Here is a 14,689-nt window from a genome sequence, read left to right as displayed (position 1 = left end):
TTTTTAACACAATTTGGTCCTCTGTCTATTTGACCGTTTGTTGACTGTGATTTTTGAGGATATATATGTAATTTCATGGTCCATCATCGATTTTTTAAGGTTTTGGTTGCATTTTCAGACCGCACTGTTACATTTGAATCAACTGTCGAAAGCAATCTACCAAATCTGGTCGCCTTTCTTCATCCTCCCTTTGGATTCAATGTAGTTGAGTTCGTACCAGAGCAAAGAAGACGGCGTGTTTCCGAACCAGTGCAACGTCATCCTTGAGGCCTCCACGCGCTTCAACGAGAGCTGAAGGTTCTTCTGGAGATCGTCGATCACCGTCAACAAATGATCAAATAGATGGAAGATCAAATCGTGTCAAAATTACAAAGTTAAAGACTTAATTGGTTGAAATTGAAAGTCAAGGACCAATTTGAGAATTTAGCTATAGTCGAGGGACCATTTTGAGTATTTACTCTAGAATATATTGTTTCCTACATTCCTGATCGAACTACAATTCTACATAAAAATTCATATTCGTAATACAATATAACAATATTAAAATTCACATTCCTATTCAACAATATTATTCTGTCACTACTACAATTTGTATAAGATATAATCTATACATATATATATATATATATATATATATATATATATATATATATATATATATATATATATATATATATATATATAGAATTGCATTCAGGTGTGAATGCTTCGCCCAGGAGCGAAATAGGAATGGATTCTGTCCGTCCACGTGTCCAGATCTAATGGATGAGAAACACTGATTTTTTTAAAAAGCGCGGTGGCATTTTGGTAAATAATTGAACATCGAAGTGCAAGTAAAATGTATTACAAGTGCATGTAAAATGTATTATAGGTGCAGGTAAAAATTTATACTGAACATCAATACTAAGTGCACCTATATTTCTAAGTAGTTGCACCTATAGTTCTATGCAGTTGCACACATAGTTATAAGTAGTTGCACCTAGGTGCATGAATGTTTGCGGGTGGTTTTCAGGAGTATTACTACCCGCTGAACTCAGATCAATGAATGTTAACAAGGCAAAATTACATGCACTTATATGTGAAATTAGGTGCACCTATAATTACTAGGACTATGTGGTCTAATGGTACCCGGGTTGGACTTCCATTTGGAAGGTTATGAGTTCAAGTCTCGGTGGAGGCGTTATTGGTTCTTTGTGTTTCAGTAGGTTGAGAAAGTATATGAACAGATACTACAATGTAATAGGGCCAGTAACATTCAAAAAAAAAAAAAAAAAAAAAAAAAAAAAGGTGCACCTATAGTTATAAACACACCCAGGTGCATGATTGTTTGCGGGAAGTGAATGCTAACAAGGCAAAATTACATGCACTTATAGGTGAAAGTAGGTGCACTTGTAAGTGATTTTACTTGCACTTTGATGTTCAATTATTTACGAAAATGCCAACGTATTTTTTTAAGCTATTAGATCTGGACACGTGTCGCGTGCTGATTCGTTCGCATATTCCTTTCTGGGCACTTATTCGCACCTGAGTGCATCCCTATATATATATATATATATATATATATATATATATATATATATATATATATATATATATATATATATATATATATATATATATATATATATATATATATATATATATATATATATATATATATATATATACATATAACAAAATCCTCCATTTAACTTCCCGCCCAAAGCAGTACTATACTATTAAGATTGCGAAATATTGTAAAATAGTGCAATACAATTTCTAATATAATATATTGTTTCCTACTTTCATATTCGTACTACAATTGTGCATTAAAATTCATATTCTAATATTATAAAATAGTGAAATACAATATAATTTTTAATAGAATATATTGTTTCTACTTTCCTATTCGTACTACAATTCTACATTAAAATTTCTATTCGTAATACAATACAACAATCTTAAAATTCATATTTCTATTCAACAATATTATATTATTCTTTTTTCTCGTTAAAAATCATCTCCGTTAATTCTTTGTGAAATTTACTAAATTTCATACTCTCATTAAAATTCAACTGCCTAGCTGAATTATTAAGATTTAAATAAAAAAAAATCCTTAAAAATATGCATGCTTAATTCCCTGGCTTGTATCTTCCGGCAATCACATAGAAGCAATTTAGAGCTTGGATTTTCAATCAAGTAAAATTTATATTCTCACGATTTTCTTTATTAGACAGGCTTTTGTCTGCAGGGGTAATAAAAAGACTTGTAAACAACAATACAACTGCAACAAATAAGGAAAATTGTGCGACACGAATACTGCAGAAGAACGAATACATTTAAGTTGTGAATTTTTGTGTAAGGCAGAATTAAACAGTGAAAATCTATCAAAAGTACACACTTCTTAATTCTTAAATAGTTTGAGATTGTCGGGTCTTCATAATCATTCATTGACATTACAGGTCGGTGCACCTTTATGTTATTGTGGAACATACACCACTCTCTTGATCTTTGTAACGGGACACGACTCATCATCACAAGATTGGTAGATAACATTGTCGAAGCAAGAATAGTTAATGGGACACATGAAGGAACCAAAGTTCTTATCCCTCGATTGTCTCTCAATCCTTTTGATACGAGATTTGACTCAAGTTCTAGCGTAAACAATTCTTGTTGATGCTTGCATATGTCATGACTATCAACAAAAGTCAAGGTCAAACACTAACTCACGTTGAGTTATTGCTAAAAAAAAACCGGTCTTTAATCAAGGACAATTGTATGTGGCTTTCTCCCAAGTCACCCATCCTAATGGCCTGAAGGTGTTAGCTCTATACAAGGATGGACAAGATTGTGTTGCAACTACCAATGTCGTCAAAGAGGTTTTCAATAATGTGTAAATGCAATGATATTATGTTTTTTTTTTCAAAGTGACAATGGTTATATATCTAGACAAAAATATATCCTTTATACAAATGAATTAGGATAGCAATTGATTACTATAACTAAGTTGCTAGAAAACGAGCACATTTGTCTAATTTATAAAAATCCTAAACAATGATATATAAAAATGAGTAAATACTCAAAATGGTCCCTCGACTATAGCAAAATTCACAAATTGATCCTCGACTTTTGATTTCAACCAATTAAATCCTTAACTTTTCAATTTTAACACAATTTCATCCTTCGTTAAGGTCACCGTTTAATGACCGTGAATTCTAAGGACAGAGTTGTAATTTCACATGATTCTTACATTCTCCCATCACCTGTTACCCTCCTCGTCTGAGAAAAAAATTTGACCAACACATGCAACAGCAAATGAGCAAAATCTGAGAAAAAAAATTTGTAATTTCTTTTTTGTAGAAAATTCAAGCCCGAAATGCAACTGCATGCTGCAAAGGTTGAAGCTTTTAGCTTCAAAGAACACAACTTTAAGATTACTGCCAAAAAAAATAAATAAATAAATAAATAAATCACCCCCCCCCCCCCCACCCCCGAAACAGGGGCAGAAGGATAAAATTGTGTGCTCAAAATTAATCTCTGAACTCCCAGTACTGGTAATGAAGGGTTCTGCGCCGAGAGCGAAAACTTCTTTGCGAACGGTGCACTGTGAATCGGAGTTTATGTGGGTGGAGGCGATCTGGATGGTTGGCATAGACTTGATTGCGGACTTCGACGCCAGCGGGTTCTCGGGTCGCCCGAACCCGTTTATCTCAATCTGCGCCAGCTGGTCCAGCAATCGGTCAAACACTAACCCCATAAAAAACTCCGACATAATCGGTGGCAGCGGTCGGAGCCCCGACCTTTCTCCATCATCGTAATCAGTGGCGGACCCAGAAATCTTCTTCAGTGGGGGCGAAAAATTAAACCTAATGAGATATATTTTTTAAAAACGAATTGAAACACTTAGAGACTGAATCATAAATATTGTTGACTAGAGATAAAAAAAAAAAATCAAAATATATAAAGACAAAAAAATATTTAAAATAAAAAAAAAATCAAAATATATAAAGACAAAAAAATATTTAAAACAAAATATAAAACATAATTAATTACATAAAATAGTTTGAATGAAAAACACATTATAAATCACTCATCTCACTATTAATATTAAAAAAAAAAAAAAAAAAAAAAAAAAAAAAAAAAAGAAGAAGAAGAAGAAGAAGAAGAAGAAGAAGAAGTCTCAATGATACAAATAAAATATTCAATTAGAATTCTTATTATTAATATTAAAAAATGTCAAGAACAAAAGTTCACTCATCTCACTATTAATATTAAAAAATGACAAAAAAAGAAGCCAAACCAAATAAAATGAAAACAAAAATGAAGCCAAGCAAAAAATTACAAGCTGTAGGGTTCGAACTCTAGCCATATGGACTATTACACAACAGAAGGCATTTTAATTGCCATCTAAGCAGAACTAACTATTGGTTAGATCTTAGTATATATAATATATATAGTATATATATGTGGTGGGTGAGTGGGGGCAGCTGCCCCCACTGCCCCCACACTAGGTCTGCCACTGATCGTAATACAGCTCGTAGCTCCGTTCTCCACCCCCCCCCCCCCCCCCCGCCATTTCGCCTCGTCCCCGCCCGCTTCCGCTGGAATACGCAGAACGATGACCGGATTAAACGGAGATCTGTCCCCCCGGTTGCGCCGACTCTGTCTGAGCCCTAAGTTCCCCGTCCGATCGGCGTCATTGCGAAACAAGGGAACTTTGCGGAAGGAGAAACGATTGAGGGAAGTTTCGACGGGAGTGAATGATTGCGACGAGGAGAGTAATAGGTGAAGGGAGAACGCAAGAACATGTGAAATTACAACTCTGTCCTGGGATTTCACGGCTATTAAACGGTGACCCTAACAGAGGATGAAATTGTGTTAAAATTTGAAAGTTAATGACTTAATTAGTTGAAATCAAAACTTGAGGACCAATTTGTGAATTTAGCTATAGTCGAGGGACCATTTTAGGTATTTACTCTATAAAAATCTCTAAGTTACAGCACCGCATGAGTGCATCTATACATTAACTATTAATTTGACCAATTACTTGCTCGAATTCAAGCAATGATAACATCAACAAAATAAACGATCCAAACCATATCTTCAATTGCACTATATAATATATCGTATTTGATGTTATATTTTAAATTTTAAATAATTGTATATCGATCCAAATATTCTTAATATATTATAACAAATCCATTCTGTGCATCGCACAGGTGAAAATACTAGTATTATAAAATAGTAGTGCAATACAATATAATTCTTAATAGAATATATTGTTTCTACTTTCCTATTCATACTACAATTCTACATTAAAATTTCTATTCGTAATACAATACAAAAATATTATAATTCATATTTCTATTCAACAGTATTATATTATTCCTTTTCCCGTTAAAAATTATCTCCGTTAATTCTCTGTGAAATTTACTAAATTTCAGACTCTCATTAAAATTCAACTGCCTAGCTAAATTATTAAGATTTAAATAAAAAATCCTTAAAAATATGCATGCTTAATTCCCCACCTGTATCTTCCGGCAATCACATAGAAGAAACCTAATTTCATATAACACTGATAAACCCAGTTAAAATCAAACTCAATCTCCTAACTTCATGTTGTACTCAAACACTTCTAAATCACATATAAATATAGCCCAAAACCCAGCACTTTATCACCAAGACTGAAACTGAAGATTGAGGAAGAGCAATTTGGAGCTTGGCTTTTCAATCAGGTAAAATTTATATTCTCATGATTTTCTTTATTAGACAGGCTTTTATCTGCAGGGGTAATAAAAATACTTGCAAACAACAATACAACTGCAACAAATAAGGAAAATTACCCGGTTCGTTATACTAGTATTTTCATCATCCACTAGAAATCAATCATTCCTAAAGATTAATGCTCCATTCAGGACCATACTGGCAGTAGCTTTATATCGTCAATTGTTGCCGAGATTGTCCATCGCTTCACTATTCTCACTGTATTTGCGTAAATTAAAAGAGGAAAGACAAAAATGAATGTTGACATTAAAGGTCTGTGCACCTGTTATGTTATTGCGGAACATAGACCACTCTCTTGGTCTTTGTAACGGGACACGACTCATCATCACAAGATTGGTAGGTCACATTGTCGAAGCAAGAATAGTTAATGGGACACATGAAGGAACCTGCAAATTTCTTATCCCCCGAATGTCTCTCCATCCCTTTGATACTTGCATATGTCATGACTATCAACAAAATCCAAGGTCAAACACTAACTCACGTTTGGTTATTTCTAAAAAAAAAAACAGTCTTTAATCACGGACAATTGTACATGGCTTTCTCCCGAGTCACCCATCCTGATGGCCTAGAGGTATTAGCTCTAGACAAGGACGGACAATATTGTGTTGCGACTACAAATGTCGTCTACAAAGAGGTGTTCAATAATGTGTAAATACAATCGATGATACTATGTTTTCTTTTTCATTTTTTTTTAAATGACAAAATTGCTTTATATCTAGACAAGAATATATCCTTTATACAAATGAATTAGGATAGCAATTGATTACTATAACTAAGTTGCTAGAGAACGAGCACATTTGCCCAATTTATAAAAATCCTAAATAATTATATATATAAATCTCTAAAGTTACAGCACTGCATGCGTACATCTACACATTAACTATTAATTTGAGCAATTATTTGCTCAAATTCAAGCAATGATAATATCAACAAACATAAACGATCGAAACCATATATTCATTGCACTATATAATACTCTGTATTTGATATTATAATTTAAATAATTATATATCGATCCAAATATTTTTAATATATTATAACAAATCCATTCCGTGCAATCGCATGGGTGAAAATACTAGTTTATATTTAAAACAATTTAAATTTTATAAATATGTGCTTTTTTAGTCTTTTTACATTTATCAGTTTTTTTTTTTTTTTGAGAAAAAGACCTTAATTCATTAAATCATAATGTGGAGTTGCTACAAGATAAGGCGGAGGGTTATCAAACCACTCCCCGCAACCTGACATAGAAACGGCTTCCCGAGCAACAGCGTGGGCAGCATGATTCGTAGACCGCTTAACAAAACATAAGTGTACACCATTTATCGTGGATGCAACTTCTTTAACATGGTCAATAACAAAACCGAAAGCAGAATTAAAAGAATTCGAAGTTAAAGCAAAAAAAAAAAAAAAAAAAAAAAAAAAAAAAAAAAAAAAAAAAAAAAAAAAAAAAAAAAACTAATTGGGAGTTTGTTTCAATGTCAACATCTCCCATGCCTATTCCTTTCAGCCAACTGAGAGCCTCCCTGATGCAAACCGCTTCAGCCTCATTGACACTATATTGACCTGGAACGCTCATACCTTTTGCTGCTAAAAAATGGCCTCCATCATCCCGTAATAACCAACTTATTCCCATCATATTATTAGCGGTATCAAACCCAACATCTGTGTTTAGCTTTAGGCGACCTGGAAACGGTGGCTTCCACTTCATCTACATTGCACAGGCCATAGAAACCTTCTCCTCCAAGTCGTTTGTTGCCCTCCAAGTAGTAAGGTAAGATAAGGCATTATGAGCAACACCACTGCATGCAAAAGGGGAACCCTTCCAAACCTTATCATTCCTACTCCCCCACAAACCCTAAAAAATCATTACAAAATTGGATTTCATATCTTCATCAAGCATAAGAATCAACTCAAGAAACCAATCAACCACATTACCTTGGGTGTGCGGTTGCATAGGCAATCCCAAACCAGACCAGACTGCCGCAAGAACTGGGCACTCCAAAAATAAATGTAGAGTTATTTCCTCCACTAGGACACACATATGGCAAAGCAAAGAGCAAGAAACCTGTTTTGTAAGGAGAGCGTCACGCGTAGGTAGCACTGCCGAGGCAAGTTGCCAGCAAAACAACTTTACTTTGGGTGGTACCTGCAGGTTCCATATCAAACGCCAAGGCCTATTATCATGAGCTTCGCCAACAAGAAATCTATAATATGATTTAACTGAATAATCACCCTTGGTTTCCCCGTGCCAAACCCAAGCATCTGGAGGCTTACGCATACTTACCAGGATATTTAGGATAAGATTGGCATCTCGTTCATTGAAGATGTCTTTCACACAATCTGTATCCCATCATGTTCCTTGTACATTAAATAAAGAGGACATCGGGGCATTATGATGGACTAATGCAATGCAGTACTCACTTTTGGACTCTCCATCACAGGTAGCCAAGGATCACGACCTATAAGTGTATTCATGCCATCACCAATACTTCTTCTCAACCATTTCTTAATTATATCCTTAACCTCCAGCATCCCTCGCCATATGAATGATGGGTTACTTCCAACAGTGGCATCAAAATAAGAACATTGAGGGAAGTAACGACTTTTATAAACACGAGCCACAAGAGAATTCGGTCTAGTTAGCAGCGCCAAGCCTGTTTACTCAGGAGTGCCAAATTCATCTCCCGAATCCTCCCAAAACCCAGACCACCTTTTTCCTTAGGGGAGCACAAACCATTCCAAGATTTCCAATGCAACTTCTTGCCATCAGTAACTGAACCCGTCCACCAGTGTTTATTCAAAATAATTTCGATATCATTACACAATCTGGCTGGCAACAAAAACACCAGCATGGTGTAGCATGGCATTGCCTGAAGGACATTTTTCAATAACACCTCACGACCTGCTCGTGACAAGAACTTAGAATTCTAGCTACGAACACGGTTTAAAATCTTATCCTTCAAAAATCCCAAAATTACTTGCTTGTTTCGATCAACCAAAGATGGCAATCCAAGGTACTTTCCAGATGTATTACCTTGGCTCACACCTAAAATATGTACCACCTCATTTCTGCTTTGTTGCGACACATTGTTACTGAAACAGACCAAGGATTTATCAAAATTGATTTGTTAGCCTGACGCTACCGAATACCTGTCAAGAACAATTTCCATTTCATGGTTCTCCACACTATTTGCACGCATGAACAAGAAGAAATCATCCGCGAAAAGAAGATGAGAGATTGGAGGGGCACCATGCGCTACTTTGACACCATGCAATAAACCCCTACTCATCCTGTTTTGAATTAGAGCACTCAACCCTTCGGCTAAGAAAAGATAGGGTGATAACGGGTCACCTTGTCGGAGACCCCTTCCCGGGATGATTCGACCCAACTGGCGCTGCTCATGAAGGATATGGTACTTAACTGAACTAACCGTTTCGAGGAGAATATCCACCCATTTCTGATCAAAATCCATCTTAGTCATAACTACGCTTAGGAAACGCCATTCGACCCGGTCATAGGCCTTGCTCATATCACCTTAAGAGTTGCCACTCCCTCATTACCCTATGTCTTGCTTTTGAGATAATGATGAACCTCATACGCAAGCATAATGTTGACGGTGATCAGACGGCCCGGCACAAACGCACTCTGAGCTGAGGATATCAAACCGTCTAGGAGAGGCTTCAGTCGATTTGCACAGACCTTTGAAGCAATCTTATAAAGAACGTTACATAGAGCGATGGGTCTTAAGTCCTTCATAGATTCGGGGTTCACTTTTTTTGGAATTAAACAATAAAGGTGTCATTTGCTTTACCCGGCAAGCTAGCAGTCTCCACAAATTGTCTACAAAACCGTGTCACATCCCCACCAAATACTTCCTAGAAATGTTGAAAAAAATGTGAACCGAAACCATCCGGTCCAGGAGATTTATTAGGATGCATTTGGAACAAAGCTAAACGTACTTCTTCTGTGCTTACTGGTTGAAGCAGACGCGCATTCTCCTCTAGTTTAACATACGAATGTATGCATGCTATCACATCATCAATTTGCCCATCTTGAGCGGAGAACAATTGTTCAAAGTAGTTAACCATCACATTCCCAATGTCCTTAGTTCCTTCAACCCAGCTCCCTTTGTCATTGCGCAATTTTTCAATCTTATTTCTTCTCCTTCTAGTTTTGACAGAGTTATGGAAATACTTAGTGTTCAAGTCACCACCTTTCCACCAATGTTCTTTAGCCCTTTGCTTCCAATATACATGTTGTTGTTCCATTAGGATTAGAAGTTCCTTTTCAACACGATTAAATTCAGCAACGCCATAATGATCCATGCGGGTACGTAAGATTTCCAGTTGGGCTTTACATCGATCAATTCTATGTTGCAAATCTGTATTATAATTGCAACCCCATCTCCATATATTCTCCCCGCAAGCTGCAACTCTATCGAAGATATCAATTCCCATCGTTGCATTCCAACTTTGGTCGACTATCTCTCTACAGGATTCCTCTCGTAGCCATATGTTATCAAAATAGAATCTTCTACGACGAGAAGCAGGTAATACCACCACCAGAGTAAGTAAGATGGGTAAATGGTCGCTATAAGGGCAGGTCATCGAACTCGCTTTTGCTCCTTCAAACAATGATAACCATGAGTCTGTGGTGAGGATTCTATCAAGCTTCTCCTCCACCATTACAGGCGTCCCCCTGGAACCAGACCAAGTAATTTTTTTTTTGAAAGTTTTAATAGTGGTATATTAATGGATAAACTGAATGACAGAGTTAGGAGGGACAGAGTCCCAGTACATAGATTGTTCCTGATCGAAAGCTAACGAAGCTAAAGTATGAGCATGAAAATTAAGAGTTCTAGAGACATAACTTAAAGAACACTTTGTAAATAACGATATAGCTGTCCTACATTGGTCCACAATGATCCCAAAGTAAGAGTAGTTAGCCGTTGGGCTTGAGTGTAGAGCATTTCGTAATTCCAAGCAATCTGTTAAAATATCCACCTCCATGATATCACGATCCTTGAGCCAAGATAGCGCCTCTTTGCATGCTAGTGCCTCGGCCATAATAGCCGAGAAAGCACCCGAGAGCTTTCCACTTGTTACAGCGACAAAGGCGCCGTGGTGAGAGAGGAGCACCACTCCATACATTGCTTCTCCGGTGTCCGATCTGTATCTTGCATCGACGTAGCAGCGTGGAGTCTCGCTGCCACTTGCTACGGTCATCACGGTAGGCGGCGGTGTGCATGCCGGTGGATGTGATCGCTGGTAGGCGTGCATGGCTGCCACCGCCCGCTGCCATGTCTGGTTCGGCCATGGTAGAGCATGCTCCCATACCGCAGCATTGCGGGCATTCCAAATACTGTATAGCACAGCTGCAGCTAGACCACATTGATCCTCTGTCAAGACATTAAAAATTTCCATAAGCCATGTTGATAACGAATGTGTAATTATATTGGTAACAGGCAACCCCGACATATTCCATATTAATTTTGAGTAATCACACAAGATTAACGCATGCATGGCATTTTCCTGCACCATTCGACACATTGGGCAAACCGGTTCAACCTCAACTCGTCTTATAATTAAATTATCTGTAGTAGGGAGGATATCACAAACTGCTCTCCACAAGAAGGTTTTCCATTTGGGTGGCACCTTCAGTTTCCACAAAGTAACCCATTTTACAAAAGCACCTGGGTTATGTTCATAATCTCCCTTAATTTGCCTATAGGCATTCTTAACTGAATATACCCCATTTTTCTCTCCCTTCCAATACCATGTGTCTTCATAATCTGGGCTAACAGGAATCATAGTAATACGAGCCACATCCTCAGGGATAAATAAATCTGCTAAAATATGAGGTCCCAGGTATTAGTTTGCTGGTCAATCAAACCTACTACATGGGCATCTCGTAATTCTTGTGGCATTATTGTTTGGACTAACGGACTGGGATTATCTGGTAGCCAGGGATGACCCCATATTAATGTTTTTGCGCCATTCCCAATTCGCCTTCTTACCCCCGAACAAACCATTCCATGTGCAGCCATTATACTTCTCCAGCAAAAACTCGGACAATTTCCTATAGTGGCGTCAATAAAAGAAGTATTAGGATAATACCTTGCCTTATATATTCTTGCTGCTAAAATACTGGGATTCGTAAGGAAACGCCATGCCTGTTTTCCCAGCATAGCCAAATTAAAAGCTCGTAGATCTTTAAATCCCAAACCCCCATACTTCTTGGGGATGCATAATTTATCCCAAGTTTTCCAATGTATCTTCCTTTCAGCACCAGTTCCCCACCAATACCCGCTATTCATGGTTCTCTCAATAGATGTGCAAACCATCTCAGGTAGCAAAAATACACTCATGGAAAAAGTTGGCATAGATTGGGCCACACTTTTCAAGAGTACCTCCTTACCAGCCTGAGTGAGCAACATTTTACTCCACGAACCAATTCTTTGTCTGATCTTGTCCTCCACATAGGAAAAAACAGCCCTCTTATTCCTGCCTACAAACGATGGTAAGCCCAACTACTTCCCAAAATTAGCAGCCTGGTTCACCCCAAGACACGCTGCCACCTCCCCCTTATTCCTTCATGAGTATTCCTGCTAAAACATATACTGGACTTATCGTAATTCACTTTCTGACCAGATAACCTTTCATACCGTTGCAATCACTGTCTGATTACACCTGCTTCTTCGATATTAACTTTGAAGAACAGCAGACTATCATCTGCGAAAAAAAGATGGGAAACTGGGGGTGCACCTCTTGCCACCCTACAACCATGTATAGCCCCCTCCATCTGCGCTTTCTGCAATAGCATGGAAAGTCCCTCTGCACATATAATAAACAAATAGGGAGATAGGGGATCCCCTTGTCTGAGCTCGCGGGTAGGTGTTACCTGTCCTCCAGCCATGCCATTCACCATTATCGTATAGTTTACAGTTGTGACACAGAGCATAATAAGTTTCACCCAGCGCTGATCAAACCCTATGGCACACAACATTTTCTGCAAAAAAGGCCATTCCATCCTGTCATACGCCTTTGACATGTCAAGCTTTAGGGCACTCCATCCTGTTAACCCATATTGCTTTCTATTCAAGTAATGACCCACCTCCGCTGCAACCAGGATATTATCCTTGATTAGGCGCCCTGGAATAAACGCACTTTGGGATTCTGAGATTAGTTCCCCCATAAGTGGTTTCATCCTATTTGTTATCATTTTGGCCATTACCCTGTATATAACATTACTGAGAGCAATCAGTCTCATATCCGCCACCGTTTCTGGCACATTTTTCTTGGGGATTAATACAATATTAGTATCATTTACGCCCTCAAGAAGATTGCATGAATTCAAACAGGTTGTTATAAACTCAGACACATCCCCCCCCCCCCCCCCCTACTACATCCCAGAAGTGCTGATAAAAGCCTGGATTCATTCCATTCGGCCCTGGTGCTTTGTCAGGATACATGGATTTAAGTGTTTCTTTCACATCTTCTAGTCCAAACGGACGCAATAAAGATTCATTTTGATCATGTGATATTCGTGGCATAAAATCATCAAATAAAGCATCATCACAAGCAGTATTCTCAGTTGCATAAATATCCCGAAAATAGTCTAGTATGACAGAGCACATATTATTCCCTTCCACCCATATGCCAGCATTATTCTTAATTCTACTCACAGTATTCTTTTGTTTACGAGCAGAAGCATACCTGTGGTAGAATCTCGTATTCGCATCTGCACCACGAAGCCAGTGCTACTTCGCTCGCTGTCTCCAGAATACATCCTCCTGCACTTCCAGCTGGGCTAAGAGTACATCGATCTGGTGAAACTCGGCTAGCGCAGCCGGGTCCCTCCTATTTCTGATAATCCCCTGCCTCTTTCTCAACTGCCCAATTCGCTCTCCAAATTTATGGAAGCCCCCACCGCCCCACCTCATCAACCTCTCCCCACACCGCTGCTGACAATTCAGCAACCCCTCAACCCTCCCACCCTGCCAGGCCGACACCACCACATCCCTACACCCCTCATCATGGAACCATGCCATCTCAAACCTAAAACCCCTCGCAATCCTTCCCCTACGCATGCATGGCACATCCATACTAAGGAAGAGAGCTGAGTGATCCAAGGGTCGAGCTATAATATTCTCCACCTCCACATTCTCATTCAGACCACACCAATCAGCCGTGGCTAACACCTTATCAAGCCTCTCCTCAATCCAGTTCTCCGTTCCTCTACTCTTCTCCCAGGTAAACTGATGGCCCCTCATAGGTAATTGCATTAGTCCACAACCATCTAGGGTCTCACCAAAGCCTCGTAGGAGATTATCCGGGTATGGATTCCCCCCTCTCTTCTCATACTGAAACAAGAGATTATTAAAATCCCCTATGACCACCCAAGGTAGCAAGGATCTAGTCTTCAAAGTATCCAATAACTCCCAGGACTCCCACCTCCTACTACGATCCGAATGTACATAGAAACATGTCATACGCCACTGCTTACCATTCTCGGCCCTTACCTCCACATCCACATGATTCTTAGAATAGCTCAACAAACTGGCCGTATTATTCCTCCTCCAGAACAGAGCAAGACCACCACTCAACCCGTCATTATCCAGATAAAATAATCCTTCATATCCAAGCGTGACACGGAGCCTTTCCGCATGTATCCGTGCCACCATGGTTTCCATTAAGAACACAAACTCAGGCTTCTTACGGGACACTATGTCCACCACCTGTCGAACTGTTCGTGGATTGCCCAAGCCACGACAGTTCCAACTTAGCGTACTCATGAGGACGGGCGGGGCTGAGAAACAGCTCCCGCCATACACAAGTTTTTTTACACATCATTCATTGCAACATCACCATCCTCCGAGTCAACATGCCCTTGCCTGCGGCGTTTCCCGGTTGCCACCACAAC

The 14,689-nt window shown here is 38.6% G+C and overlaps 1 protein-coding gene across 1 annotated transcript; it reads right to left on the bottom strand.

Moving 5' to 3' along the window:
* Nucleotides 1–10,515: 10,515 nt before the first annotated feature.
* On the bottom strand, nt 10,516–14,450 carry LOC109174723. The gene is made up of 7 exons (XM_019323978.1): nt 13,531–14,450; nt 13,173–13,443; nt 12,668–13,063; nt 12,457–12,577; nt 11,714–12,274; nt 11,460–11,612; nt 10,516–11,165 (listed from the first exon to the last, which is right to left on the bottom strand). The coding sequence occupies exons 1-7, from the start codon at nt 14,448–14,450 to the stop codon at nt 10,516–10,518; spliced, it is 3,072 nt and encodes a 1,023-aa protein (XP_019179523.1).
* Nucleotides 14,451–14,689: the final 239 nt, after the last annotated feature.

This window comes from Ipomoea nil, unplaced genomic scaffold (assembly GCF_001879475.1).
Source record: "Ipomoea nil cultivar Tokyo-kokei standard unplaced genomic scaffold, Asagao_1.1 scaffold0656, whole genome shotgun sequence".
NCBI classification, from domain to species: Eukaryota; Viridiplantae; Streptophyta; class Magnoliopsida; order Solanales; family Convolvulaceae; genus Ipomoea; species Ipomoea nil.
The sequence above is the reverse complement of the archived record's forward strand: the minus strand, read 5'-3'. Positions and strand labels throughout refer to the sequence as shown.

What these genes read in the sequence shown, in the direction of transcription:
- LOC109174723 (XM_019323978.1), bottom strand. Translation starts at nt 14,450, where the DNA reads ATGGTGGCACGGATACATGCGGAAAGGCTCCGTGTCACGCTTGGATAT. An exon ending in TTCTGGAGACAGCGAGCGAA is followed by an intron (nt 13,444 to 13,530) that starts GTAGCACTGGCT and finishes TACTGTGAGTAG; the next exon opens with AATTAAGAATAATGCTGGCA. An exon ending in AGTTAATATCGAAGAAGCAG is followed by an intron (nt 12,275 to 12,456) that starts GTGTAATCAGAC and finishes CATCGTTTGTAG; the next exon opens with GCAGGAATAAGAGGGCTGTT.